This window comes from Elephantulus edwardii, unplaced genomic scaffold, assembly GCF_000299155.1.
Source record: "Elephantulus edwardii isolate Elephantulus edwardi_28Jun2011 unplaced genomic scaffold, EleEdw1.0 scaffold00086, whole genome shotgun sequence".
NCBI classification, from domain to species: domain Eukaryota; kingdom Metazoa; phylum Chordata; class Mammalia; order Macroscelidea; family Macroscelididae; genus Elephantulus; species Elephantulus edwardii.
In genome coordinates this window covers 2,743,358-2,770,613 of record NW_006399836.1, presented here as the reverse complement: position 1 = coordinate 2,770,613, position 27,256 = coordinate 2,743,358, and the positions used below count along the sequence as shown (strand labels likewise).

The window sequence follows — 27,256 nt, the reverse complement described above, 5'->3', positions numbered from 1 at the left end:
AACAGCGTCCTTCCCACCCCTTCCCGGGTTCCCTGTGGCCGGTCACCTTTGGGTCTCATGGCAGGAGGAGCAGTCCCTCACTGGTAGACAGGAAGAGACTGAGCAGTTAATTCTGTGTAACGTGAAGCTGATCCTGCAGCAGTTTTCAGAGGCAGTAAAACCGAACAGTTCACAGCAACAGCGTTTAACAACAACACCGCCATCCTACACCTGTTCAACTTGCACAACTACTTACGTATCCACTCATAAATGACACTGTTTATTATGGTTGCAGGATCATCTACATAATAGGACTGGTCACTGTTGCTTTCTACTGTTGGGTACCTCCATGGCCTTCCTCGACCTTGCTCGTGTGCTGACGCCTCTTGCTCGTGTGCTGACGCCTCTTGGCTTGTGTGCTGACCGCCTCTTGCTTACCATCTTGCCTTTCACCAAGTCAGGACACACCTGTTTCCTGGTTAAGGTTTTTCTCTTGCTCCCCTTCCTGCTCTTCGTAGCCATCAAAGAGTCTGTGTATAAAACTTTTCTTGATTTTTTTTTATTAACAAGTCATCATATTCATTATTTGACCTTTTGTGATTAACTTAATTTACTCAGCATAATAATGCCCTCCACGTTGGAAGATGTTTTGTATATATACTTTTTTTTTTTGTCGTTAACTGAAACGGCATACTTTTCCACTGTGTATGTACCATAATTTGTTTACTCCTCCAGGTTGATGGGCCCTTAGGTTGTTACTTTTCAGAAATGACATTGTCCCTCCCCCCCCCCAGTCTGTCTGTACTTTCTCTTTACACTTCTGGAGAAGTCTTTTGATGTACGTGCTGATGCACTTTTAAGGACGCCCTGTCCTCTTGTTATCTTCTGCTGTTTGTGACTTTTTTTTAATGTTTGATGGACTATTTAAGTCATAACTGAGAGCTTCTAAGTTTTTCTTTCTTTTTTTTTCCTTTGATGACTTTTGTAGTTTTAGGTTTTTAAGTCTTTGATCTGAGTTACACTATGAGATATAAATCTCTTTTTCTACAAATGGAAATCCACTTTTGTTGGCACCATTTGTTAAAGAGCATGCCTCCTCCCTTTTAATGGATCTTGGCTTTGTGGAAGATCAGCATTCTGCAGGTAGATCTACTTCTGTGTTCTCAGTCCTGTCCATCTGTGTGACCTTAGTAAGCTCTCAGTCAGTCCCTCTCCTCCTCTCGGTGCTGTCGAGGGGAAACCAACTCATCACTGACCCTCCACTAGCTGGTTCCCGAGGGGTTTTCCTGGGAGAAGAGTGCTCATCTTCGCAGGTGCATGATTCAGACGACCAGAAAGGTGCCCCCTTTGGGCTCCCAGCACAACCCCGTATGGACCACACGCCCAGGGAGGGTGGGGAAACCTTCTGCTGTGTTCTGCTTCTGTAGTACTTTATCTGGGCTCTTGTTCCTTTCCAAATAAAGTTAATAATTAGTTTTTCTCTTTAAAGAATGGTGATTGTGATGGTAACTTAGCTACAAACTCAAAATAGAATGTGGAGTATCCTCTCTTGCAGCAAACAAAATAAAAGAGAGATCATGGTTGAGAATTTTCCAAGTTACTTGATGTACCATCAGAAATAAAGATGTAAGAAAATTCCAGATTTTTTTTAAAAAAAAGAAGTGATGGAATCTAGAATTGCATTATATTGACTGATTGATCACTTTGGATAATTTTGACACACTGTGTTAAGTCTTCCTGTCCATGAGAATGGTATGTTCTTCATTTATACAGGTCTCTCTTATTTTCTCAAAGTAGGGTTTTGTCTGCTTATTTCTTTTACATTCTTGGTTAGGTTTAGTCCTAAATAGTTCATCTTTTCAGTGACTATCGTAGATGATACGGTTTTCCTAATTTCCTTTTCAGAGTTCTTTTTGTCACGATAGTGAAATCTAACAGATGTATGTATGTTAATCTTGTATCCTGCTACTTTGCGGAATCTTTTCATTAATTCAGTAACGTTTTTGGAGACTGGGGTTTTCTGTGCATAGAATAATACCCTCTGCACATAGAAATCCTCTTCTTCTTGCTAGCCCGTTTGGATGCCATTGATTTATCTTACTTGTTTCCTGGCTGTAGCAGGACTTCCGGCACAACATTGAATAAGAATGTGGTGATACAAGGTGTTCTTGGCTGGTTTCCAGTCACAAAGGTAATGCTTTGATGGTCTCACTTTTGAGAAAAATGTTGGCTGTTGAGTTTGTGTATATGCCCTTAATTAATGTACGGAATTTCCCTTCTATTTCTATTTTGCTGGGAGTTGTTATTAGGCAGAGTTGTTAAGAGTTTATCAGATACCTTTTCTGTTCCAACTAATATGATTACATGGTTATTTTCCTCTGTTTTGTTTATGTGGTTAGAGGTGTTGTTTTTTGTGGGGGCTTTTTTTTTTGCATTTTTCCCCCTTTTTTATTATTAATTTCAATGAAAATTTACAGAGACTTTGGATTTCCATTCATTCACTGTTGCACTTTTCTCCCCTCCCAACCCTCCCCCCTAGTACACTACCCTCTTGGAAAAGTAAAAGAAGAATTATTTCATTGTTTTACAATCTTTTCCCCCAGGTTCACTCCACTATACAGCCTTCGCTCTGGACTCCTGTCATGACAAAAATACCTAATAACATATCCCTCTTAAACAGTTTTCGCCCTCATCTGTTTCAATGCAGTGTACATTATTGAACCCATCTTTCTCAGTCTCCCCCCAACCCCAAGGTCAGTCCTCCTTTACAACAGTGGCACCATGCAGTATTTGTCCTTTTGTGACTGAGATACTTTACTCAGCATAATGTCTTCCAGGGTCACCCATTTTGAATAATATTGCATGAGTTCCTTGTTTTTCAATGCAGTGTAGTATTTCATTGTGTGAATATATCACAGCTTCTCTATCCATTTGTTTGTTGATGGGCACTTAAGTTGTTTCCAGCTCTTTGCTATTGTGAACAAAGCCACGATAACATGAGTGTGCGTATATCTGCTTGGATGTCAGTTATGGTCTCTGGGGTATTTTCCCAGTAGTGAAATTCCTGGGTCAAATGGTATCTCTATTTGCAACTTTTTGAGAAAGTGCCATACCGCCTTCCACAGTGGTTGCACCATTTTACACTCCCACCAACAGTGAATCAGGGTTCCAGTTTCTCCACAACCTCGTCAGCATTTGTTGCTTGCTGTTCTGTTAAGTTTTGCTGTTCTGACTGGGGTGAGATGGTATCTCATAGTTGTTTTGATGTGCATCTCTCTAAGAGCTAGGGATTTTGAACATTTCTTGGTGAAGTTTCTGTTCATATCCTGTGCCCATTTTTATATTGGATTATTTACCTTTATCTTGTTGTGGTGTATGTGGTTAGTTTTATAATGTTGAACACATCATCTTTGTATACTTAGTATGACTCTCACTTGATGATGAGGGGTTTTTATTATCACTTTATTTGGATTCTCTTAGGATCTTGTTGAGATTTTTACACCTATGTTCATGAGAGATACTGATTTGTTATTTTCCTTTTAGTTGTATCTTTGTATGGTTTTAACATCCAGGTTGTATTTGCTTTGTGGAAAGAATTCAACACTGTTCCGTTGTTTTTGTTTGTTTGTTTGTTTTTTGTGTTCTGGGATAGCTTCAGAGAGTTTGTGTCAGCTTTTCTCTGGGTATTCAATAGAATTCTCTAGTGAAGCCATCTGAGCCAGGGCTTTTCATCATCGTTGTTGTGAGTTTTTATTTTTTTTTAATTTTATTATATTATTTTGTGTGTGTGCATCTTCAAGTTGGATGACTGGTACAGGAGGAGACTGTCCCTTCTCTAGCAGGTCAGCTGGTGGATTCGAACCACACACCTGCAGTGAAGCTTCTTGCCACTAGGCCACCAGAGCTCCCTGTGAGGTTTTTCTTTTTAAATGACATTTTCAGTTTCTTCTTTTGTTACAGATCTTCACATTTTCTATCTCAGTGTGTATTAGTTTAGATATGTGGTGTGTTTCTAGAAGTTTGTTCTTTTTCTAGGTTTCCTAATTTCTTAAGAATACAGTTATTCATGGCATTCTGTGATCATCCACTTTATTTCATTTGGCTCTGCTGTAATTCTTCTGTAATGCTGACATTTTCTCTACACCTCCCCTCAGCACACACACACACTGAGCAGGGGCGGGGCGGCATTTTGGTGGAGATTTGGGGACTGGAGGTGTGGCCTGAGGTTGGGAGGGGAGGGTGTCACAATCAGGAAGAGGAAGGAACAGGAGCTTCCTGGGTGTGTGGTGGCGTGGGCAGATTGAGCGTGATAAACCTGTCACATCTGGGACAGCTCAGGACCTGGCCTCCAACCTGCGCTAAAACAAAGATGATGTTGTGAGAGATGAGTTGGTCATGATAAGTTAGCTGGGGGTTGGATAAACCTTGGTGGGATGACAGGAAAGGCTCTTAGAGGCTCCAGAAGCAGGCGTAAAGGCCTTTTGAGTACTCAGAGACCTGAAAGTGGGGGCCCCTGAGAAGGTACATTCCTTAGCCCACAGATTTCTTGTCCAGAAAATGGGGCCAGAGCCAGCGGTGACCCTGGCGGTGATCCTGACTGGGAGCAGAGAGCTGACTCCGATCCTTACTTCCTTGACCTTGGCTCGTTTATGACTCTCTTGTGGATTTCATATCCAGTCTCTCACTCTCTCCAGACCCTTGTGTTGAGCGGGCAATGTCATCATCTCTAAAGTGCCCATGGAACACTGAGCATGCCCGGGGCTCTGCCCAGGGCATGGGGTTCAGGGGCACTGGTGGCAGAGGGAAGGCTGGTCTCTGGGAAGGGGGCCAGTCTGTCTTGGGTGCAGTGCTGAGTATGGAGATGCTGTGCTGTGGGGCCCAGGGACAGTGGTTACCTGCTCTGTACCCCAGTGCCCCCCCTGTAAGATAGATGCAGCCAGTGATGCCCTTCCAAAGTACCACCCAGGTGGACCGAGGCAGCCCTCTTAACACTGATAAAAACACTCGGTGCTGAGAGGGCCCAGAGGTGAAGCCTGTCAAACACTGGAACATGGTCCCAGGTCCTCAACCAGCCCGGGTGACCCCATATGAGAGCGGGGGTGGGCGGGATCGGCACGGCCAAAGTTCCTTAGCAGATTTGCAGGTCGCTGTCCTGGATGGTACTGAGCGTGTCCTTGTTGCTTGTTTGCAGAGATGCTGCAGTTCGTCAGTAACCAGGTGGGCGAGTTCCCGGACTTGTTCTCTGAGCCGCTGTGTAGCTCCTTCCCCGGCAGTGGAGGATCCAGCAGCGGCAGCGGCAGCGGCAGCAGCACTGGTGGGGGCACGGTCAGCCCTGGCGGAGCCGTGGAGCCCCCCATGCAGCGGTCTTTCAGCCAGGTCCCCTTGCCTGCCTTCTCTCCCTCAGCCACCTCTCCCCAGACCCCAGCACTACAGGTCAAGGTCCCCCCGACTCCAGTTCCCACCCCGCCAAGGGCCGCTCCTGTTCTTCAGCCCCGGCCCCAGCCCCAGCCTCCACAGCACACTCAGCTGCCGCAGCAGACCGTGGTGGTCAGCCCAACCTTCAGCACCGCCCCCCAGACCAGGATCATCCAGCAGCCCCTCATCTACCAGAACGCAGCCACCAGCTTCCAAGGTGCCCCAAGGATGGGTGGTCGGGGGGGTTATGTGCCCACTCTCAGACAGCAGATAGCCCTGGCCCACCAGGGGTCACAGGCGACATCCCTTGGGCCCTGTGTGAATGAGTATGATGAGTGATGAGAACCATACCCAGGACACCCCTGCTGTCTCTCTGTACAAACTAGAAGGTCCTGTTGTCCTGCTTTGATGGCACTTATTCAAAGACACCAACAGGCAGAATAGTTGGAGGGTCATCCTGGTAACTAGATGAAAATGAGGCTCAGAATTTCCCACCTTTTTGCTAAACAGTTCCTGGTTCTTAGCACCCGTAGCTGTGACCCCTCATTCTGTAGACATCTGAGCAACCTCTCTGGCGACAAACGTCACTGGGTCCAGTGCTCCGTCACCACCAGTGGCCTGTTCTCTGTGAGCTGCTGCAGCCCAGCCTGAGGCCAGGGTGGGATTAACAGAGCTCCTCAGTGGCTTTGAGCATTTAGGGGTGGGGTCTGAGACAGCCATCCCCAAGGACACGCTCTTCCTGGAAGAACGAGGCACTGCTGGCGTAGAACATCTGGCCGCCTTGCTAGGAGTCATTTGCTAAGCAGCTTCCCTTGCTCCCCTCCGCACTTGTGCCCACAGATGTGGATACAGCCCTTCCGGGACATTCTTGTTAGATAGACCAGCCTGTAAATGGTGTGCGCATCTTCTCAGCAAGTTCGGGCTCCTTGTTGGGGTTCTTGGTTGCTGTGGCAACACGAGCAACTAATGTGCTACATGACTCTTTCTTCTCCCAAGTCCTTCAGCCTCAAGTCCAAAGCCTGGTGACATCCTCCCAAGTGCAGCCAGTCACCATCCAGCAGCAGGTGCAGACGGTCCAGGCCCAGCGGGTGCTAACACAGACAGCCAATGGCACCCTGCAGACGCTGGCCCCCGCCACAGTGCAGACGGTGGCCGCCCCCCAAGTGCAACAGGTCCCGGTAAGTGTTGGGAAGAGACCCCTGAGGACATTCGTGGGGGATGCCAGTGGGTCCCTGGTGGAAGACGTGGTCTGCGTCTAAGAATGGCCAGCCACGAGGTACAAGGAACAACATGTCAGGCTGGCGAGGGACACCTTGGCCCCAGGGTGCCACTGTGAGCACTAGGTCTACAGACCTGGCTGAGATGCCTCGGCAGCTCTCCATGGACCTGCATGTCCACACACTGAGTGAGGTTGTTAATGGTCTTACACATACCCTGGGTATAAAAATCTCGTGGAAGACATACAGGATGCATTAAACATAAAATGGGACAAAATGGCACCTTTCCATTGATTTGCTTCCCTGTATTTTTCAATGTTTTCTATGGTAAATGCTGATCATGTATTACTTTTATTATAATCAGAAAAATTTCAAGTCCTATATTACATCATTCATCTGACAGTTTGTCCTTCTTTCATGGCTTGCGTGTTAACCATGATGCCGGAATCTCTACCATGGATACTTCACATAGCGTCATCGTCACCCTTATTTTGTATTACATTTCCTTTCTCCTCACTTTTCTATTCATTAATTTTGTAATCTCCTCTCCCTCCCTCCCTGTCCCTGACACCATGTAAAAATCAGTAATTCTGTGTATAAACCAGCTTTTTATGATAATAACCTTATACTTTAGTAGAGCTTCTGTGACTGATTCGTGTCACTCACTGTAGTTTCCCTTATTTTCATCCATGCTGTGCAGTAGTGTTTCACTAATACTTTATCATTCTTCAGTGTTGCATAGTACTCCATTGTGTGAATGTACTATGCAGAGTCTTTTGCCATTTTTCTGTTGATGGACATTTAGATTGTTTTCATCTCTTTGTCCTTGTAAATAGTGCTGCAGTGTGCGTGTATCTGTTTGTGGTGCAGTTTTTATTTCTTTAGAATATATGCCTAAAGAAATTACTGGATCAAATGGTATTTCTAATCCCCCCCAGCTTTTTAAGGAAGTGCCAAATGGACATCATGGTTGCCACATTTTACATTCCCACCAGCAATATATAAAAGTTCTGAGATCACCACACCCCCTCCAGCATTTTTTTGGTTTGCTGTCTTGTCAAACTTGACCCTTTTGCTGGAATGAGATGATCTCTCATTGTTTTTTACTTTCCTCTCTCTAATATATTTGGTGACCGAGTAGTAAGAAGCTGTGCTGCGTTCCCAAATGCATGTGGTTTGTATCCACCAGTTGCTCCATGGATGAAGGATGGCCACTCTCCTCCTATGCACTTTACTGCCCCTGAAAATCCAGTGGAGGGTCATCTGTGAATCAATTCTGGGTTGACAAACAAACACAGCAACAAGAACATTTCTTGGTGTGTGTGTTGGCCATCTGAATGTAGTCTTTCGTAAAGTGTCTTTTCATTTCTTCTGCCTATATTATAGTTGGGTTATTTTCTTCCTGTCAAGAGTTTGAAGTTTTTTATGCATTTTAGAGGAAATCTCTTGACAGATATATCAGTGCCAAATATTTTCCCCCAGCCTATAGGTTCTCTTTTAAACTCTTTGGAGAAATCTTCTGATGCCTTTTCAGAGGCTGTAAATCATCGGAGGAAACTGCCCATCTTTCTCCCTCAGAGCCTCTGCCTTTAGGTTGACTCTGCAGCTCTTGAACAACTAAGCCACCAAAGCTCCCTTTTTACGACAGAGCATGGTGATGTGGCTCCTAACTTACTGGGCCACCAACTGAAAGTAGTTCTGCAGAAGAAAGATAAGCGGTCTTCTTCCACAAAGATTGATAGCTTAAGAGACCCAATAGAGGGTTACTGTGAGTCAGTACCCACTCAGCGGCTGTAGGCTTGGTTTTTTGGGTTTTGTACACATGGACCATACAAGATGGAATTCACAGAAATCAAATCAACTACACTGTGGAGGAAAACAGGGGGAAAGCTCAGAATCATCAGGCCAAACATTCCACCAGTTGCTTTTATGCAAGTTCAAGCTGACCCTGAAGATTAAAAGAAACCCATGAGAGCCGAAGTACAACCTTGAGTTTTACTCTGCATTTTTATTTAAAGGTGCACCTGAATATAGAAACAACCTCAAGAATAAATTTGACCCATTAAACACTACTAACTGAAGAGCAGGTGAGTTGTGGAATGCTGCCAAGTCATCCTGAAGAGAGCACTGAAATGACAGGAGAGAGAGAAAATGCACATGAGAGCTAACTGAAGAGAAGAAACAATAACGTAAGAGACGTGGTAGGTGTTTTCCAGGGGAGACTGGAGAAAACAGAATAACGTAGTATAAGAAAATGTGCACAGACCTGGAGCTAGAGACCAAAAGAGAAGACCCGAAGAAAGAATTGAAGCCTAGGGTGCAGCATGTTCAAAGGTTCTGTGGGCATCATCTCTCATACTTTAGACACGTAGCTAAGTGAGGCTGTTCCTTGGAAAGGAAAGGTGCATCATGCTTGGAAAGATAGTCCGTGAAGGAGAGGAAGACCCCTAATGAGCTGGATTGATACAGCGACTTCAACACTGGGCTCAAATGGGTCGGATGACAAGGATGACATAACAGGGCAGGGGTTGGGTCGGCTGATCATAGGGTTGTTAGGAGTCATACACAGCTCAACAGCACCTACCAGGAGCAAATGGGCAAAATAGTACAGACACATCCAAAAAATGGAAGAAATACACAGTCAGCCATAATATAAAAAATTGACCACCGTTCAACCTGTTCAGGAGTTAATATCAATCAAGAGCTAGTGATATTGTAGGAAGATGCACAGGCTTCAAGGAAGGTGCTGGTGACAAACAAGGCTCCGAGAATTTCTGCCAGCATTCCAAAGAAGAGGGATCGAACAGAATGCCTGAATCCCCGAGTAATACCATTCATATCACACATGGAAAATTTTGCTGATGTTAATCTAAAAATGACTGCTGCCGAACCTCACAGCAATCTGTCAGAAATGCAAGCTCAATTCAGACAAGGGTGTGGAAGGAGGGGTATCACTGCTGATATCAGGTGATCTTGGTTGAAAGCAAAGAATTTTAAAAAAAAAAGTTTGTCTTTTTTTCCCAGGCCTTCACTTGTGTGGACCGTAACAAATTTTGGATAACATTGCGAAGAATGGGAATTCTGGGATATTTAATTGTGCTCCTATGGAACCTATACATAATCCAAGAAGCGTTCTTTCAAACAGGACAGGGTTTAAAACCAAGAAAGATCTGTCTCCAGGTAATATACTATCAACATAGTATGTGCTGAGCAGACAGTCCAAGAAACTGGACTATGGGGTGGAAACGTGACATCAGGATTGGAGGGCACCTCAGTACGCTGAGAAATAAACCCATTGCCATCAAGTCACTTCCAGCTCAGAATGACCCTATCAGACAGAGTAGAACCACCACAGTGTTTCCAAGCCTGTGGGTCTTTATTCCTGCAGATAGCGCGTGAATTCAAACCACTGCCTTTTGATTACCGGGAAGCATTTAATCTGTTGTGTCACCAGGACTCATTGAAGACTCATTAACGACCAACAGTATTCAGGTGACACAACCTTGCTTGCTGAAAGCCTAGAAAACATGAAGCGCTTACTGGTGAAAATAAAAAATTACAGCCTTCAGTGTGGATTGCCCCACAATAGAAAGAGGTGGGGGAAATCCTCACAGCTGGACCTATACACAGAGTGGGGAAAATGATCTTGGAACTTCTGTTTAATTTGGATGTGCATTGGCACCGTGGAAGCAGCAGTCAAGAAATCATAGGAGCTCTTGGTCTTGGCCACAGAAACTAGAGGATGAAGGGAATGTCTTTGTTTGAAAGTGTCACAATAAGACACACCTGTTGTGCCACTGCTCCAAGGCCCACCACCTCAAGAAGTCCACCTGTGGCAAATGTGGCCACCCTGCCAAGAGCAACGAAAGGTACGAGTGGAGTGCCAAGGCTGAAAGGCGAGATGCCACCGGTCCTGGGCATTCGAGGGACCTGAAGAGCGTACACTGCACAGGCAGGCACAGATTCTGTGAAGGGACACACCTAAACCCAGGGGGCAGCTGTGGCAGCATCCGGGTCATCCTGAGAATTTATATAATTCTGCAATAAATATTCTGGTATTAAAATATTTTATTAAAAAAATCAAACGACACACCCATGTTTATCGCGGCTTTGTTCACAATAGCAAAGAGCTGGAAACAACCCAAGTGCCCATCAACAAACGAATGGTAGAGAAGTTGTGGTATATTCACACAACAGAATACTACGCTGCATTGAAAAACAAGGAACTCATGCAATATTATACAAAATGGGTGACCCTGGAGGGCATTATGCTGAGTGAAGTATCTCAGTCACAAAAGGACAAGTACTGCACAGTGCCACTGTTGTAAAATGGGACTGACGAAGGGTTTGAGGGAAGACTGAGAAAGAAGGGATCAATAATGTATACTGCATTGAAACAGATGAGGGAGAGAATGGTTTAAAATGGATATATGATTAGGTATTATTGTCATGACAGGAGTCCAGAATGAAGGCTGCATAGTGGAATGGACTTGGGGAGACAGATTGTATAACAATGAAAGCATTTTTCTTTTACTTTTCAAAGAAAAGAACCATCTGGAGGGGAGGGTTGGGCAGGGAGAAAAGTGCAACAATGAATGAATGGAAATCCAGAATCTCTGTAAATTTTCATTTAAATTCATAATAATAATAATAAATTTTTAAAAATCAAATGATGTATCTATTGCATTAGGTGAGAGTCTCAAGCGGAGATGTTACTTTGAGAACCAGCATGCTTTTAATTGTTTCATGTGCTTTTGAAAGCTGGACAGTGAGTGAGGACCGGAAGAACTGATGCTGTGACGTTTTGTGTTGGTGAAGAATCTGAGTGCACTGTGAGCTGCCGGAACAACGTACAGATCTGTTTTGGGAGAAACGCAGCCAGAATGCTCCTTGCCGAGAGGGTGGGGACACTGCATTTCATGTACTGTGGACATGTTACCAAGGGGGGAGGACCAGTCCCTGAAGAACAGAATCATCCTGGGGAAATAGGAGGTCACCGGAAACGAGGAAGGACCATTCACCAGGATGGGTTGACCGCAGTGGCTGCCATAGTGGTCTCAAACCTGACAACTCTTGTGAGGAGGCTGCACACCGGCCGAGCAGGGTTTGAGGCATTCATTCAGCCCTGGACGTGGGGCTGCTGGGAGTTGGAACCGGGAGCTAAGACGACAGTGATAGTGGGCTCTATCTGCTTACCTGGCAAAGTCATTTATCAGCAGAACCACCACCACACAAATGTCTCAGCCTTGCACCTCAACCAGCTTCCTGGCCTTCCTGAGCTCGCCGGTTCAGAAACACACACGTACACACCCCCTTGGAAACCTTTGCAGCCTCAAAACACAGAGCCATCTTGGGCCGTGTTTTCCCTCCTCTCACCGCACAGTCCCAGGCTCTGCCAAATAGCCAGTTCTGGGAAGGGCGTATCAGGGATATTGCCCGTTAACCTTTTTGAATCTCAGTTTGTGAAGATTGCCTTTTCTTACTTCTTTGTGCTCCTGTGCCGTAAGAGCAGGCAATGTAGAAAGATGCCATGACTGTCTTTTTTCCCTCCCCATTCAGGTCCTGGTGCAGCCTCAGATTATCAAGACAGATTCCCTTGTTTTGACCACACTGAAGACAGATGGCAGCCCCGTCATGGCCGCGGTCCAGAACCCTGCCCTCACCGCCCTCACCACCCCCATCCAGACAACCGCTCTGCAAGTCCCAGTGAGCAGCCTGCCCCCCGCCCAGCCTTTGTTAGAGGGTGACACCAGGCCACGTGCCCCGCAGGGGTGTTGGCAGTGCTGAGCAGCTTTGTCATCACCCACTTTGAGCTTCTGTGTTTTTCTCCTTTGAAGAAGTACCACCAGTGTGTGTGTGACATGGGAGTGTGGGGGCCCAGAAAGGGCGGGGGGATATGAACCCCAGTTCCTGGGCAGCAGCTGCGTCCAGGGCCCCCTGCCTGTTAGCTCCTGCTGGTGGAGGTTGGGCTTCGGAAGGGCACCAGGCAGAGAGGCGTTCTGAGGTGGGGGACACAGGAGACACCCGTTCTTCAGCTGGAGGTTCTCTGCCATTTTCAGCCATGTGTGGTGAGCCTCTGGGAGAGAAAGAAACGTGCGAAAACCAGACCCTTCACCGCTGACTTGATTCCAGTTCCTAATGATTGTATAGGGGAAAAGAGTTTGAAAGCACTCCCTTTATTCATAGAAGCCAAAATCTGGATAGAACCCAAATGTCTGTCAGCAGGAGACAGAGAAACAAATTATGATGTATTCACAGAACAGAATTAACAGCCAGCACTTAGTAGAGAACTATTTATCTATACAGTAGCATGGAAATCACATGGGTGTACCCTGACTGAAGCGAGTAGTGCAGGAGAACCTCACATAAAAGAGTGTGTGCTAACGATTCCATTTCTGTGAAGTAAAAGGCTGTACCAAGTCAGAGCAGTGCTTGGAGCCCAGAGATGGGGAGAGGGGCTTAGCGTGTGTAGGGGGTCATCCAGTGTGTACCTTCATAACAGCTTCTCGTGCTGGATGTGCCGTATTTCTGTGCTTCTGTTAGTGTAAATTATCTCCTGCTGGTTGGTGGTAGAGTCAGCTAAAAAACAAAGAGCGTGGATTAACGGTGACTGCAGGAGTGGGCTCAAACCTAGCACCGCCTTTGAGGATGGTGCAGGACAGCAGTGTTTCCTTCTGTCATGCGTGGGCTGCTGTGAGTCAAAACCAATCTGACAGCACCTCACACAACAGAAATGTAGGGAACTCTTGTGGCTTAGTGGTAAGAAGTTGCATTGCCAGCCGAAAAGCATGTAGTTCGAATCCACCAACTGCTCTCTGCAAGAAAAAGATTGGCAGTCTCCTCTCCCCTGACATACTGCCTCTAAAAAGCCACTGAAGGGTCAGCCGTGAATCACTTCCACCCTGAAAGTATATAGCAACAGCTGTCAGGATGCACAACATTCTCCTTGTTTGTTGTCCGTTTGAGAATTAAGGCCATTTATTAAAGAAACTAAAACTAAAATTAGTAAAAACAGAAGCAAGTAGAGTTGAAGACAACACACGTCGCCAGTGTGTTGGCCAGGGAGCTCTGCTGGCAGAGTCTCTAAGAGCGTTGGGCTGCTGATACAAAGGCCATATCTCTGAGAGTTCGGATCCACCAGCAGCTACTTGGGAGAAAGAAGGGGAATCTTCTCCCATGGGAGGTACAGTTATGAGTCAAAGGCAGCGAGCGGGTGGGATGTGTTGGCTCGTGTATCTAATACAGTTGTCCTGACTAAGAGGGTTCTGCCAAGTGTCAGCAGGAGAAAATGTCCCGGTACCTGGTGAGAGGTGCTGGACACTTTGACAGCAGAGGGAAGTCCTGTGACTTGTTTCTGGCACGTCTCCAGCCCAGTTAAGAAAGACATTGAGATGTTAACCATATTGTGTCATTTTCTAAGAGCAGTTCTGGAAGGGAGCTAGTGGCTGGAGACTTCGTGGGCCTGGCTGACCTCGGGAAGGGCCTCCGGCTGTGGAGAACATTGCCAAGAGACGCCGAGGGGCGGGTGGGCAGGGTGTGTTAAGTGGTTACTCAGTCACCTGACGAGATCATTCTGTCCCTGTGCCACTTCTAGACCCTGGTGGGCAGCAATGGGACCATCCTGACCACAATGCCTGTGATGATGGGGCAAGAGAAAGTGCCCATTAAGCAAGTGCCGGGCGGAATCAAGCAGCTGGAGCCCCCAAAGGAAGGAGAAAGACGGACAACACACAACATCATTGAGAAGCGGTACCGCTCCTCCATCAATGACAAAATCATCGAGTTGAAGGACCTAGTCATGGGCACAGATGCCAAGGTAAATGCCAAGCAGAACAATGCCCACACCCCACCTTCTGCTTGTCTTTGCTGTGGGTGCATCCCAGGTCCCGGTCGTCTAGAGGTGCTTCCTTAATAACCGTGTTTGTCAAGGTTGTAAACTGTTGACTGAAGAGAAGGTCTGCCTGGACCTTTGACGCTGCTCTTGTCGTGGGCCCCAGAGTCACAGGCCGAGAGAGCCGATGGCACCTCTGGGGGTCAGGTTCAGTGACGTCCGGGCGTGGCTGTTTTAAGAAGGGAGCTAGGAAGTGGAAATTGGGTCTTCGGCCAGTAACAGTAGAGAAAGTTGATTTCCACATATTTCCAGTGTGCCTCTGGCCCATGAGGAGAGGTTTAACTCATCTTTTTACCTTGACCCTCTGTTTTTAAAGAATTGTATTATTTTCCGTGTAGCTTAAAAATCTTAAAGGTACTGATGTACCTTTCCTTAAGCTAGTCATCTGAGGTTGCTCTGCTGTTAGTTCTTGGTTTTCTTTACCTTTGATTTGGAGACAGTGTTATCCTAAAGGATTGGTAGCTGATGTATTTTTATGGATTGTCACTCTATCCAGAGGAGCCCTGGTAGTGCCAGTGTTAAAGCCTGTGGCTACATTGAAAGGTTGACAGTTCGAACCCACCATCTGTTCTGTGGAAGAAAGATGTGGCAGGGCCCCTAGCACGTTTGCTGCCTTGGAAACACTGGGTTTGATGAGCTGGTGCCCACTCCATCCTAAAGGGCCACTTCAAGCTGGAATCAACTTGGGATTTTGTGGGACAGACTCGCATTTCCCACTCATTCTCCCCATGTTAACGGGGGAGGTGAATTGCAGAAATACTTGGTAATGACACGGTCCGTCCCCTGCTGCAGGGCCAGGCTGTCCACCTGACCTGAGGACCAGTGGCCGCAATGCTCCTGGCCTTACAGGGGTTTCTGCCTCTCTCCCTTCCCAGATGCACAAGTCTGGCGTTCTCAGGAAAGCCATTGACTACATCAAGTACTTGCAGCAGGTCAATCATAAACTACGGCAGGAGAACATGGTGCTGAAGCTGGCCAATCAGAAAAACAGTGAGTGAGCACATGGAGGACAGGGCCACCCTGTCCACTGCAGCATGAACCCATGCTGGACCCAGGGCAACAGATGCAAAGGTGCCCTCGAGTGGAGCAGGGATGGAGGCCACACACACCCCGCTGGCCTGGCCCTAGCCTGTCCTTGGCCTTCATCTGGCCCTCACTCAGCCCTGGCTGGGCTCTATAAACCTAGCTACTTACCAAGTGGGTTTCTTTGCAGAGCTCTTGAAGGGCATCGACCTAGGCAGCCTAGTGGACAATGACATGGACCTGAAGATTGATGACTTTAATCAGAATGTCCTCCTGATGTCACCTCCAGACTCAGACTCAGGGTCCCAAGCCGGCTTCTCCCCCTACTCCATTGACTCTGAGCCGGGCAGTCCTTTGCTGGACGACGCAAAGGTAGGTGCTCTGGAAATTTGTGGCTCCCAGCGTGTCTCCAGCTTCCCTAGGAAACTGGAGCAGCCACAGTCCGGGCTGAGCAGGCTGCTGGGAAGAGCGGGGCTTTGTGAAATTGCTGCGTCCTGGAGAATTAGGAATGAGAACACAGACCCTGGGGGAGGCCAGCCCTTAGTTTTAACTGATTCTCACTGAAAAGGCCCATCAGAGAGGAATAAGAGGCAGACCAGAACGGACACGCAGCAGCTGTGGGCGCTGGGAGTTGCCAGAGGCACCTCATTACGTCCTCTGTCCATAATGCGCCTGGCAAGACCACTTTGTGGGCTTGATCAGTTGGTGCAGAGCAGGGCTGCTTCTGGGTCTTCTTTCCGGAAATGGCTACAGTTTGCAGTCACAGATAAGATGCAAGCCAAGTGTCTTTTAGAGTGAAAGCCCCTGGCAATTGTGGTTTAATGGAGTTAGTTAAGAGATTGATGGCCTGATGATTTTCTGGGGAGACCGCTGGGGCCTGTACATACATACTGTGACACAGGAGATTTCTGGCTGCTAGTGTCTGTGTCTCACCCAGCTGTTTATTGTGAGCACTTACTGAATCTTACTAAGGAGGCTTTGCTTGGGAAACATTTTATCAGCATTCCCCTGTTGAGTAACACCAAGCCACGTGGCTCATCAGTACCATCAGTGGTCAGCGGGGCTTCTGGAGTCTGTGGGTGGCCCAGATGGTTAATCGCCGGACTCCTGGCTGGAAAGTAGAAGTTCCAGATCTGTGCAGATGTGCCTCAGAAGAAAGGCTTGGCAGTCTGCTTGCCCAGGGTCCCAGCCTTGAAACCCCACAGAGCGTGTCACCTTAAATCGACTACCCCCACCAATCAAGAGCAGCAACAGAGGCATCAGAAGGAATTGGCCGATGGTTTTTAAACTGCTGGGAAGGAATGGGGTAGCACCAGCCCCAACCATCGTCTCCCGCTACTGTGGGATCCCAGAGAGGGGAGGGAGGGAGGGTCTCTGCCTTTGCTTCTCCAGCCCTCAAAGTGGGGACCTGAGGGCAGCGTTAGATCCACTTGAGTAAGGTAAATGTATAAGCCATGAAATGTACGTGTTTTAAATGTACAGTATGGGATGTCTTGACAAATCCCAACACCTGCAACTATCTCTCAGGAGTAGGGAGGTGTGTAACTTATTGGACTGCTAGCCAAAAGATCAGCAGTTTGAAACCACCAGCCACTGACAAAGTTGAACACTCTTCCTGTAAAGATTGTTGGCCCCAGAAGCCCGGGGAGGCCGACTCAGCAGCCCAGTTTTATTTGGTGACTGTCACTCCGCTCAACATGTGGAACACGTCCGTCACCCCAAAATGCACCTTAGTGCATTGGGGACTGAGGCGGACCTGCGTGTGCTGGGAGGAGGCGTTGAATTTGTGGAAGTGGACACCGACCGTGTGTTCTCTCCTGAGCCAGAGCTCCGCTGTGGCAGGAAGCCTCCCACTGAGGGCAGGAGGGCAGCTCCCGTGTCATACGCGCTTGTGAACTGTGGGCTTGGCTTCCGCTTGGTTTATTCCTGACTTGACAGCTTTGGATTTCAATCTCACAGTCTGTCCCCAATACACATAAACAGGATGTGCCGTCCGAGCCCACCCCATGCTCACGTCCACCCTGTTTCTGTCCTCAGGTCAAGGACGAGCCAGACTCGCCGCCTGTGGCACTGGGCATGGTGGACCGCTCGCGAATCCTGCTGTGTTTTCTCACTTTCCTGTGTCTCTCCTTCAATCCCCTGACATCTCTGCTGCAATGGCGAGGGGCCCGGGACCCCGACCAGCACCCCTATACGGGCTCAGGCCGCAGCATCCTGTCCTTTGAGTCAGGTGGGTGGGGAACCACGATGGCTGTTCCCCAGCACCCCAGGGCTCTTGCAGTGACTGCATACGCTGGCTTCTGATGCTCAGTGTGGGAAGTGAGGAGATCACAAATCTAATCAGGAAGAGCAGAGCAGACCAGCAACCCACCCTGCCGTCACCACTGGGCTCGGGGGGCGGGGGCCTGAGCTGTCAGCCACGTCCTCGGGACCTCTGGGGTGCGGCTAGAGTGTGTACAGTACTCCTGCTCGGGGCCCAGTCAGCTGCCCGCAGGCCTGGGCGCCCAGGAGGCCCCGCCCCTCACCAGATGCCCCCTTTAGGCTCTGGGGGCTGGTTTGACTGGATGATGCCAACGCTCCTCCTGTGGCTCGTCAACGGCGTGGTCGTCCTGAGCGTCTTGGTGAAGCTGCTGGTCCACGGCGAGCCGGTGATCCCACCACACTCTCGCTCGTCTGTCACCTTCTGGAGACATAGGAAGCAAGCGGACCTGGACCTCGCTCGGGTGAGCTCGGGTTACCTTCCATTCCGCCCCAGGCTCAGCCCCACACTCGACTCCGCGTGTGCTGGGTGCTGTGGGAGCTGCTGTCTCAGCAGCTTGGGGGAGCCCGGAGGACGAAGAGAGCGGTAACTCCAGGACCCAGGAAGGTGCTGCAGTCTGTGGTGTGAGGGCTGTGGGTAGAGCGTGAGGTGGAAGAGATGCATTCCGGCTGAGAGGGCCGGAGGGGCTGTGTAGGGGGTCGGGGAGCCGGGTGGTCACTCAGCAGGGAAGAGCCAAAGGTTGAGGCGTTCTCCTGGGTAGGCAGTGAGGGGGTGCCTGGGCAGGAGCCAGCAAGGCCCACCCGCCGTGGGTATAGATGAAGGTGCTGCTTCTGGTAGCCCACCTTCCCTTGTCAGCTCCTGTGTCAGTTAAGGAAACAGCACAGGTAGTAGGCTCACAGCATGACAGGGCAGAGAGGAGAGCCGACTCCTGACCAAGACCACAGATCCCGAGTCCTCCAGCCCTCGGGATTACTGGTAGATCAGGTCTTTAGCATTCCCTGCTGAGCTCTGCTAGAGACCTCTCTCCAGGCTGGCCAAGTTCTAGTTCCTGGGTTAGGGTAGGTGAGCCGTGAGATTGTGTAAAACCAGGCACCCAGGTGACCTGAGTCAGGTCAGGGGTGAGGCCTGAGAATCTGCACCTTCAGCCGGTTCCCTGGAGATGTCGGTGCTCCTGTCCACACACATTAGGTGAGCACCTAGCGTCATCTAGCTCCTCCTCGTAGTCTGTCTGTGTCACCACCTCCATGTAAAAGCCACTGAAATACAATCCTGTTTGCTCAAAGACGGACAACCTAGCACCATCCCAGCAGAATGAGAGCTGATGGGGAAAGCCACGCCAGTCAGCTGTGGTACACTCTGAGGGGGAGGTCACTAGGATTTCTGCTTTCTTCTTTGTAGCTTTCTGAAATTTCACAGGTTTTTCTCAAGGAGCGTGTTTTAACTCTGAAGATGGTGGGTTAGCGAAATAAAAGTTTTTTATTATAAATGAATCTTACCCAGTCCTGACACCACATTCCTTCTCATAACGACCAGCCCCCCAAATTTTCTGTTCCGCATATATAAAACGTGTGGAGAAAGGATGCACTGCTGATGCACTTCTTTCCTGATTTTGAGCCATGCAGTGTTTCCTTGCTCTGTTTTAATTACTATCTCCTCCTCCATGTATAGGTTTCTCATGAGCACAGTCAGGTGCTCTGGGATTCCCATTCTTCTCAAGGTTAGCCACATTTGGTGGTTCTCACAGTCAGTGAAACACAGGCATTCCCCCAGTACACTCTGCTTTCAGCCAAGATCCAACTGACATTTGCAGTGATGTCCCTAGTGCCGTGACCTCTTCTAAATCCAGCCTTAATTTCTGGTAGTTCTCTGTCAATATACTATTCCAGTCGTTTTTGGATGTTCTTCAGCAGGAATTTACTTGCATGTGGTATTAGTGATAATTCGATAATTTCCACCTTTGCCACAACGTTACTTGCTGAAACTGAGGAGGGCCTGAAGCATTTACTGCAGAGAGTCAAGAGCTGTAGTCTCAGGTTTGACTCCCAGCGTGGGAACCAAAAATAAAAAGAGCTGTAGTCTACAGTATGAATTGAAGCTCAATATTAAGAAAATGGAGATTCTCACCATTGGGCCAATTGGTAGCATCATGATAAACAGAAAAGAGATTGAGATTATTAACGCTTTCAGCTTGCTTGGTTTTAGTCAGCACTCTTGGCACTAGAAATAAGGAAATCAGAAGACAAATTGCATTAGTAAAATCTGCCGTAAGGATCTCTAGAGTGCTGGAGAGTAAGGATGTCCGTCTACAGACTAGGGTGTGCCTGCTCCATGCCATGGCCTTCACAGTTACCTCTTAGGCATCAATGAGCTGGACAGTGACCAGAGAGGACAGAATAATTAATATCTTTGGGTTGTGGTGCTGGAGAAGAAGATTGAACATATGTATTATAGATTGCCAAGAGAACAAGAATCTGTCCTGGAAAGGGTGAAACCACCTTTCTCCTTGGAGACAAGATTTTTAATGCTCCATTTCATATACTTTGAGCATGCTGCTAGGAAGGAACAGTCTTTGGAGAAGGACATCATACTTGGAAGGGTGGCGGGACACTGGGGTAATGGGGGTAGATGTGTCAGAGACAGTGAGATTGGCCCAGGATAGAGCAGGGTTCAGAGCTACTGTGCACAGGGTCACTGTGAGTCCTGATCAACTTGATGGCACATGACAACAACATTATAAATGAAGTGAAAAATGCTTGGCTTATTGCCTCCATGATCAACTGACCCCTTGCCACAAGAATTGAATGATTTGATCAAAGATTCTGTAGAGAAATCGTAATCAAATGGAGGGGAAATGCAAACTGCCTACATGGGAACAAACTCAAAACCCAGGTAGAAACCTTCAGGCAGGGGGTTTGTTAGTGGGTGAGGGTGAGGAGGGTTGCACAACTCGAGAGTATTCTGAATGTCACTGGCCTGTGGCGGTTGCACTTGTTGAATTGGTGTAAGCTCTCCTGAGCACAGTCTCAACAGCAAAAAGAAAAAGAGCTCACACAGTAAGACCCTGACGATGTCACTGCTTTCTAGGGGGATTTTGCAGCTGCTGCCACCAACCTCCAGACCTGCCTGTTGGTGCTGGGCCGGGCACTGCCCACCTCACGCCTGGACCTGGCCTGCAGCCTGTCCTGGAACGTGATCCGCTATAGCCTGCAGAAGCTGCGTCTGGTGCGCTGGCTTCTCAAGAAGGTCTTCCAGCGCCGCCGGGCTGCCCCAGCCACCACAGCGGGCTTCGAGGACGAAGCCAAGACCAGCGCCCGCGACGCAGCCCTGGCCTACCACCGGCTGCACCAGCTGCGTATCACAGGTGAGCGCCTCCACACCTGGCTCGCCGTGGGCTCGTGCCGTCTCACCACCTTGCTGAGGTTTGTAGCCGAGACCCTTGAGAGTGTCAGACACCTCCTCCTGGGCCACGCTGGGGGACTTGTTCCTGAGGAATTGATGGCTCTTTCGAGCCGATGTGAATTATTTTATTCTGTAACACTCAACATTACAGCAGAGCAGACAAAAGTTTCTGTTCAAATAGGAAGAATTACAGGCCCAGATGTTTGAGACAGAAGGAACAATCCGGTGCAGGAAGAAGACTCGTGCAAGTTTTCAGAAGGACTTTGTGGGGAGGACAAGTCTGGGCTCTGCATGGAGGACAGAGCGAGGGCAGGGACCATCTGGATCCAGTGAGGAAACAGGCCAGGGGACAGAGTGACCATGATCCAAGCTATGCTTCAGTGTTTAGAAGGTTCCCTGAAGGCAAGTGGAGCAGGAAATGGAGAGGTTGGGGCGTCCAGGAGATGAAGTAAAAGTTGCTACAGACTTGAAAGTGAAGGATTCAAAGGGAGATTGGAAGGGGATCAGTAGCGTTTAGGAACACACACCCCCTCTGGATGTGACAGGTGTGGAAATAAGGACACACTGGTGCCACCCACAGGGGTGAGAGAGGAGACGGAGAGCGGGTGTCCAGAAGAAAGAACACCACGGGGCGGGGGGACAGTCAGCAGCAGGCGGCCATGCACGCAGGGTCTCCAGAGCAGTCAGGATTCTCACTTACAGATGAGCCTGGAAGCCGGCTGGCAGAGGATAAAGAGCGGCCCAGAGCATCTGGAAGAACGAGTTGTTGCCGACAAGTTTTCAAATTGGAATTAACTCATAGAACCAACTCCTAGCTGACCCTCCAGCAGGTTTTCAGAAAAGGCTGAAAATCACATGGGAGGAGATTGTCCATCTTTCTCCAACGGAGCAGATGGTGTATTCAGACCCTCTGCCTTTGGGTTAACAGCTCAACTTCTTAACCCCTGGGCCACCAGAGCTCCTCTGGAAGAGCACTGATGACATTCTAGGGGCCCTCAGAAGAGCAAGTGAGGGGTCAGAGGCAACAGGAACAGAGAGGGTTCCAGAAGGGAGGTTTCTGCTGGGCAGTCCAGTATGGTGAGGGTCAGTCGGAGGATTTGGTAAAGGACAGTGTGGAGGCCTGGGAAGAGCCTCATCATGGAAGTGGAGCTGAGGTTTCTGGGAAGATGAAAGGCTAGGAAGTCTGAGGGTGCAGTCTCCCAGGGCTGTGTGACCCCAGAGCTCGTACGTGGTCTTTGGTCTGGAGGGGACTGCATAGGAGCAAGGAGCGGAGGGTCCATCAACGCTGGTTGCCTGCTTGGCCTCCACAGGGAAACTGCCTGTGGGCTCCGCCTGTTCGGACGTGCACATGGCGCTGTGTGCTGTCAACCTGGCCGAGTGCGCTGAGGAGAAGATCCCGCCAAGCACGCTGGTCGAGATCCACCTGACCACCGCCATGGGGCTGCAGACACGCTGCGGAGGCCGCCTGGGCTTCCTGGCCGTAAGTACCCTCCCGCGCTGCTCACATGCCCTCGAGACCGGGCCACCCATGGGTGCTGACCACAGAGGCAGCAGTCAGCCCCTTCGCAGGTACTTCCCTGTGAACAGGCCAGCCTCCGTGGTCCGTCCAGTGAGCTGACTCAGTGCAGAGCAGTTAGTGCCCTGAGGGGAGAGCTGGTCACGTAGGCAACCACCCGTAACTCCTCCCCTGCTCATGTGGCCTTAGAGTTCCACGCCCTGGTCGTCTCTGAGTCCTGTTGTTCACTGTGTGTCCCTTTGATGGCCTCTGCACTGTCGGTGCCCGTCCAGGGAGCTTGGGTCATGGAGTGGGAGCTGCCAGAGGGCTGGCCGCACACCAGGCCCAGGGATTGGCCATTGCCTAATCCGCTCGTCCACCCAGGGGACCCCTTCTCTGCAGACGTGGACATGTTTTATCCTGGCTGCTGTTTTAGGTGACTGGGTACAGCAGATGGCATTCATTTTCACATTTCTGTTGCAGTGGTAATAAAGTGGGTAGAAGAAAGGCCCATGTCCTGCGAGCATACTGTGTGTTTCCATATTATAGCCTGAACATAGAGGTTACGAGTTAACAACACACACTGGGGGCCACTCAAGTGAGCCCATAACACCAGCACCCCCAGAGACCTCCTTTAGCTTCCCTCCCTCTCGTCACTCCCAGTACCCCACCTTCCAGTGGTAGACACCGTTGTGAATTCTGTCTCCAAAGATTAATGCCTGTTGTTTCTTATTTTTGTAAACTTTTATTGACGGAGGGACCTTACATAGAGAAGGAAGTTCTGGTGGTAAGGAGCTGCACTGCGAACCTGAAGGCCTGCTGTTCGAATCCACCAGCTTCTCCGCGGGAGGAGTATGAGCAGTCGTGTCCCGTGTGATTAACTGCCTCTGAAAATCACTGGAGGGTCAGCTATGAGCCAGTTCCATCTCAGCAGCACACAACATACATAAATACACACATAGAAAAAAGTATGCAGTATGTCCAGTCCATGGGTCTCCACAGTGAGCACATTACACAGCCAGCAGCCACAGCGTATCCAGAGGGAGCCCCAGGCTACATCTGGACCTTTGCACCCCACCCCACACCCCCCAAGCAGCCTTGGGTAAGCACCTGGAAGCTTTTCATCTATTTAACCTTTAAATCAAGGTGGATCACACAGCGTCTGGCTTCATTCACTCAATGGTACGTGTAAGATTCGATGCTGTGTGTCGTTCCAGATCATTCCTTCTCAGTCTTCTACGGGATTCCAGTGATTAAACTATTGCAACTGGACCTTTGGTCCTGGTTTGGCTTCTTGGAATAGTGCTGGGTGCACATATCATCTGGAGAACACGTGACCACTCTTATGTGGAGTGCGTACCTACGATGGTATCACTGAGTCAGTGTTTGCGCTGGTAATAGATGTTGCCTCGGATGTTTTCAGAGTGGTTGTACCAATTCCCAGCGCACCAGTGGCCTGGTGTGTCAGTTCCAGGTGTTGCACAGCCTCCTCAGCACGTGTTAACATCAGGTTTTGTCCTGTGACCTTCACAGTAGCTCATTGTGGCTTTGGATTCATTTCCTCTGGTCATTGGTGACATGATTGAATGCATAACTTCCCGTAAGATGATCAGGCATTTGGGTGGTCTCAGTTGTAGAAAACCTATTCCGGTCTTTCTCTTTTTGGTCATATTGGTTTTGTTTGTTTGTTTTGTTACTTAATTTAAAGCCTCTTTTCCTAATTGGCAGGAGTTATTTACAACTCCTAAACATGGATGTGTGTTGGACATGCTTTGCAAGCCTCTCCCTCTCTGCAGTTTGCCTCCTCTCTCTTTCTCGCTCGCTCTCTGTAGTGTTTATTGAGGAGCACAGAGAGAAAAAAAAGTTCTCCATTTTCCTGAAATCCAGAGTCTTTTCCTTCTAGCCTCACAGATCTTGTTCATTCAGTCTGCGTTCCCACCTCCTCCAAGCTTGATCTTTTCCTTTTCTTGTCAAGGTCCGTAATCCACCTGGACTTGAGCTGCATGAGTTGGAGATCAGGTAACCACCTGACCTCAAATGTGTGGTTGTGAACACTGGCCGTTCCCCGCCGTTTGGGGTGGCACTTCTTCCACGAAGCCCATGTCAGTGTGTGGCGGGCTACATACATACAGGATACACCTCAGACGGCCGGCCTTCTTGGTGTGCCCTCGTGCCCCGGCTTCAGTGACTGAGCACTGTCTCACCCTCCCACATGAGACAAGTCTAGAATTGTCTCATCCTCCCAGAAGTCTCCTGGGGCTGACCGTCCTTAGTGCTTTCTCAGGGATTCTGAGGGTCCCAAGAGTGAAAAACCGGTTCTCTTTCAGCTGTCCCCAGAGCTCCCTGGAAAATACTTGGTTTGCCTGAAAATAAATATTTGGCAAACAGTTTGATGTTTATGCCTCAGAAGATTATTTTCTCCTTAAATTAGCGTGTGTACATAACTTTTTAAATGTAAAAAGAAAACCACTTGCTTTTTTCAAAGTGATCGTGAATATCCTAGACACCGTTGTCATCCTCGATAGCCTTCAGAGGCCCTGGCCACTCCAGCGTATGTAAATACCAATGATTGGCCCAGTTCTCTGCTGGGGACGTTAGCGGTTATTCCCTTATTTGCATCGTAGATCACATGATTATCTGACTCAGGGTGGCTGGTGCCCTTCATCTCAGCCTGCTAATGCCTAGAGTGTTCATCTTTAGGTGTTCCTTTTTTCCTCCCCCCCCCCCTCAACTTGCAGTTTTTGTGTGACAGCTGCTCAGAGATTTATCCCTTTCTCCATACTTGTTCAATCTATATGCTGAACAGATCATTCAAGAAGCTGGACTTTGTGACGAGGGATGTAGTATCAGGATTGGAAGAAGACTCGTCTGCAACCTGCAGTATGCAGATAACACAACTTTGCTTGCTGAAAGTGAGGAGGGCTTGAAGCACTTGTAGAAGATCATGGACTGTAGCCTTCAATATGGATTACATCTCATCATCAAGAAAAGAAAAATTCCTACCGCTGCACTGATTTCAGCGTGAAGAAAACAAAGATTCTCCCCACTGGGCCAGTAGGCATCATCATGATAGATGGAAAAAACATTAAAGTTGTCAAATTATTTTATCTACTTGGATTCATAGTCAACAGCATCAGTACCGGCAGTCAAGAAATCAAAAGGTGTATTGTTACACTGGGAAAGTCTGCTATCAGGGACCTCTCCAAAGTACTGAAGAGCATTGATAACAGCTTAAACACTAAAGTGCACTTGATTCAAGCCATATTCTTCTCACTCACCGGCCATGCATCAGAGAGCTGAACAGTGAATCAGGATGAACAAGAAAAATCGATGCTTTTGAGTTTTGGTGTTGGAGAAGAACATCCCATGGACAGCCAAAAGAACAAACAAGACATGTCCAGAAGTGTCATGGAGAAAGCACAATCAGAGTGCAAGGATGGTGAAGCCTCCTCATGTACTTTGGGCATGTGTTGGCTAAGAAAGGTTATTCCTTGGAAAGGGACATCATGCTTGGACAGGTCAACGAAAGAGGAAGACTCTCAACAAGATGGATTGACACAATGACTGCAGCAATGGGCTCAGGTGTGTCAGAACATGAGGACGGCACAGGGCAGGACAGGGTTCAGATCCGTCGTTCATAGGTTTGCTGTGAGTTGTACTCAACTTGATGGCAACTGACACCGCTACCACTGTCTATTCTACACTGTGTGTGGTCTCCCCTCGGGCAAGTGTTTCTCCAGGCCACACCCTGGAAATAGTGATGTTCCGTCAAAAGATGGCAATGCTTGGAACTTACTGGTCTCAGTAGGGAAGGCAAAGGTAACTGCCATTGCTCCGAAAGTAGCTTCCTCTCTTAGAGAAAAAGAAGTGCTGGGTTGATGAATGAGCCATCACGAGTGTGACACACAAAACTAAAAGCAGAATTTTTTTCCCTCTCACTCGTTTTTTGTTTTGTTTTGTTTTTAATTTTATTGAGATTTTATTGTAAGTTTATAAAGAACTTGGATTTCCATTCATTCATTGTTGCACATTTTCCCCCCTGCCCCCCTCTCCCCAGTTATCTTTTATCTTTGGGGAAAAAAAGTTCTTTCATTGTTGTACAGTCGTCATCCCGTCACCCCCCCACCCCAGACAACTTTACTATGCATCTCTTATTCTGTACTCATGTCATACCAATAATACCTAATCATATGTTCCTTTTATACAGTTCTCTCCCTCATCTGTTTCAATGCTGTGTACATTATTTATCCCCTCTTAGTTTCCCCACAACCCCCATGTCGGTCCTGTTTTACAACAGTGGCATTATGCAGTATTTGTCCTCTTGTGACTGAGATATTTCACTCAGCATAATGTCACCCATTTTGTATAATATGTCATGAGTTCCTTGTTTTTCTGTGCTGTATAGTATTCCATTGGGTGAATATACCACCGCTTCTCTATCCATTCATTTGTTGATGGGCACTTGGGTTGTTTCCAGCTCTTTGCTATTGTGAACAAAGCCGCAATTAAATATATATCTGCACATACCTGCTTGGGTTTCTTTAGGGTAAATTCCCACTAGTGGAATTGCTGAGATT

The 27,256-nt window shown here is 48.3% G+C and overlaps 1 protein-coding gene across 1 annotated transcript in view; it reads left to right on the top strand.

Annotated features, from left to right (window-relative positions):
- The window catches only part of SREBF2 (sterol regulatory element binding transcription factor 2), a 72,133-nt gene that overhangs the window by 30,323 nt on the left and 14,554 nt on the right, over positions 1-27,256 (top strand). Inside the window, exons 2-11 of the mRNA XM_006890074.1 lie at positions 5,171-5,611; positions 6,391-6,572; positions 12,171-12,317; positions 14,206-14,427; positions 15,378-15,492; positions 15,716-15,897; positions 17,563-17,755; positions 18,067-18,248; positions 20,870-21,146; positions 22,495-22,664. Of these exons, the coding sequence (XP_006890136.1) occupies positions 5,171-5,611; positions 6,391-6,572; positions 12,171-12,317; positions 14,206-14,427; positions 15,378-15,492; positions 15,716-15,897; positions 17,563-17,755; positions 18,067-18,248; positions 20,870-21,146; positions 22,495-22,664 (2,111 nt within the window). The remainder of the gene's footprint in view (positions 1-5,170; positions 5,612-6,390; positions 6,573-12,170; positions 12,318-14,205; positions 14,428-15,377; positions 15,493-15,715; positions 15,898-17,562; positions 17,756-18,066; positions 18,249-20,869; positions 21,147-22,494; positions 22,665-27,256) is intronic.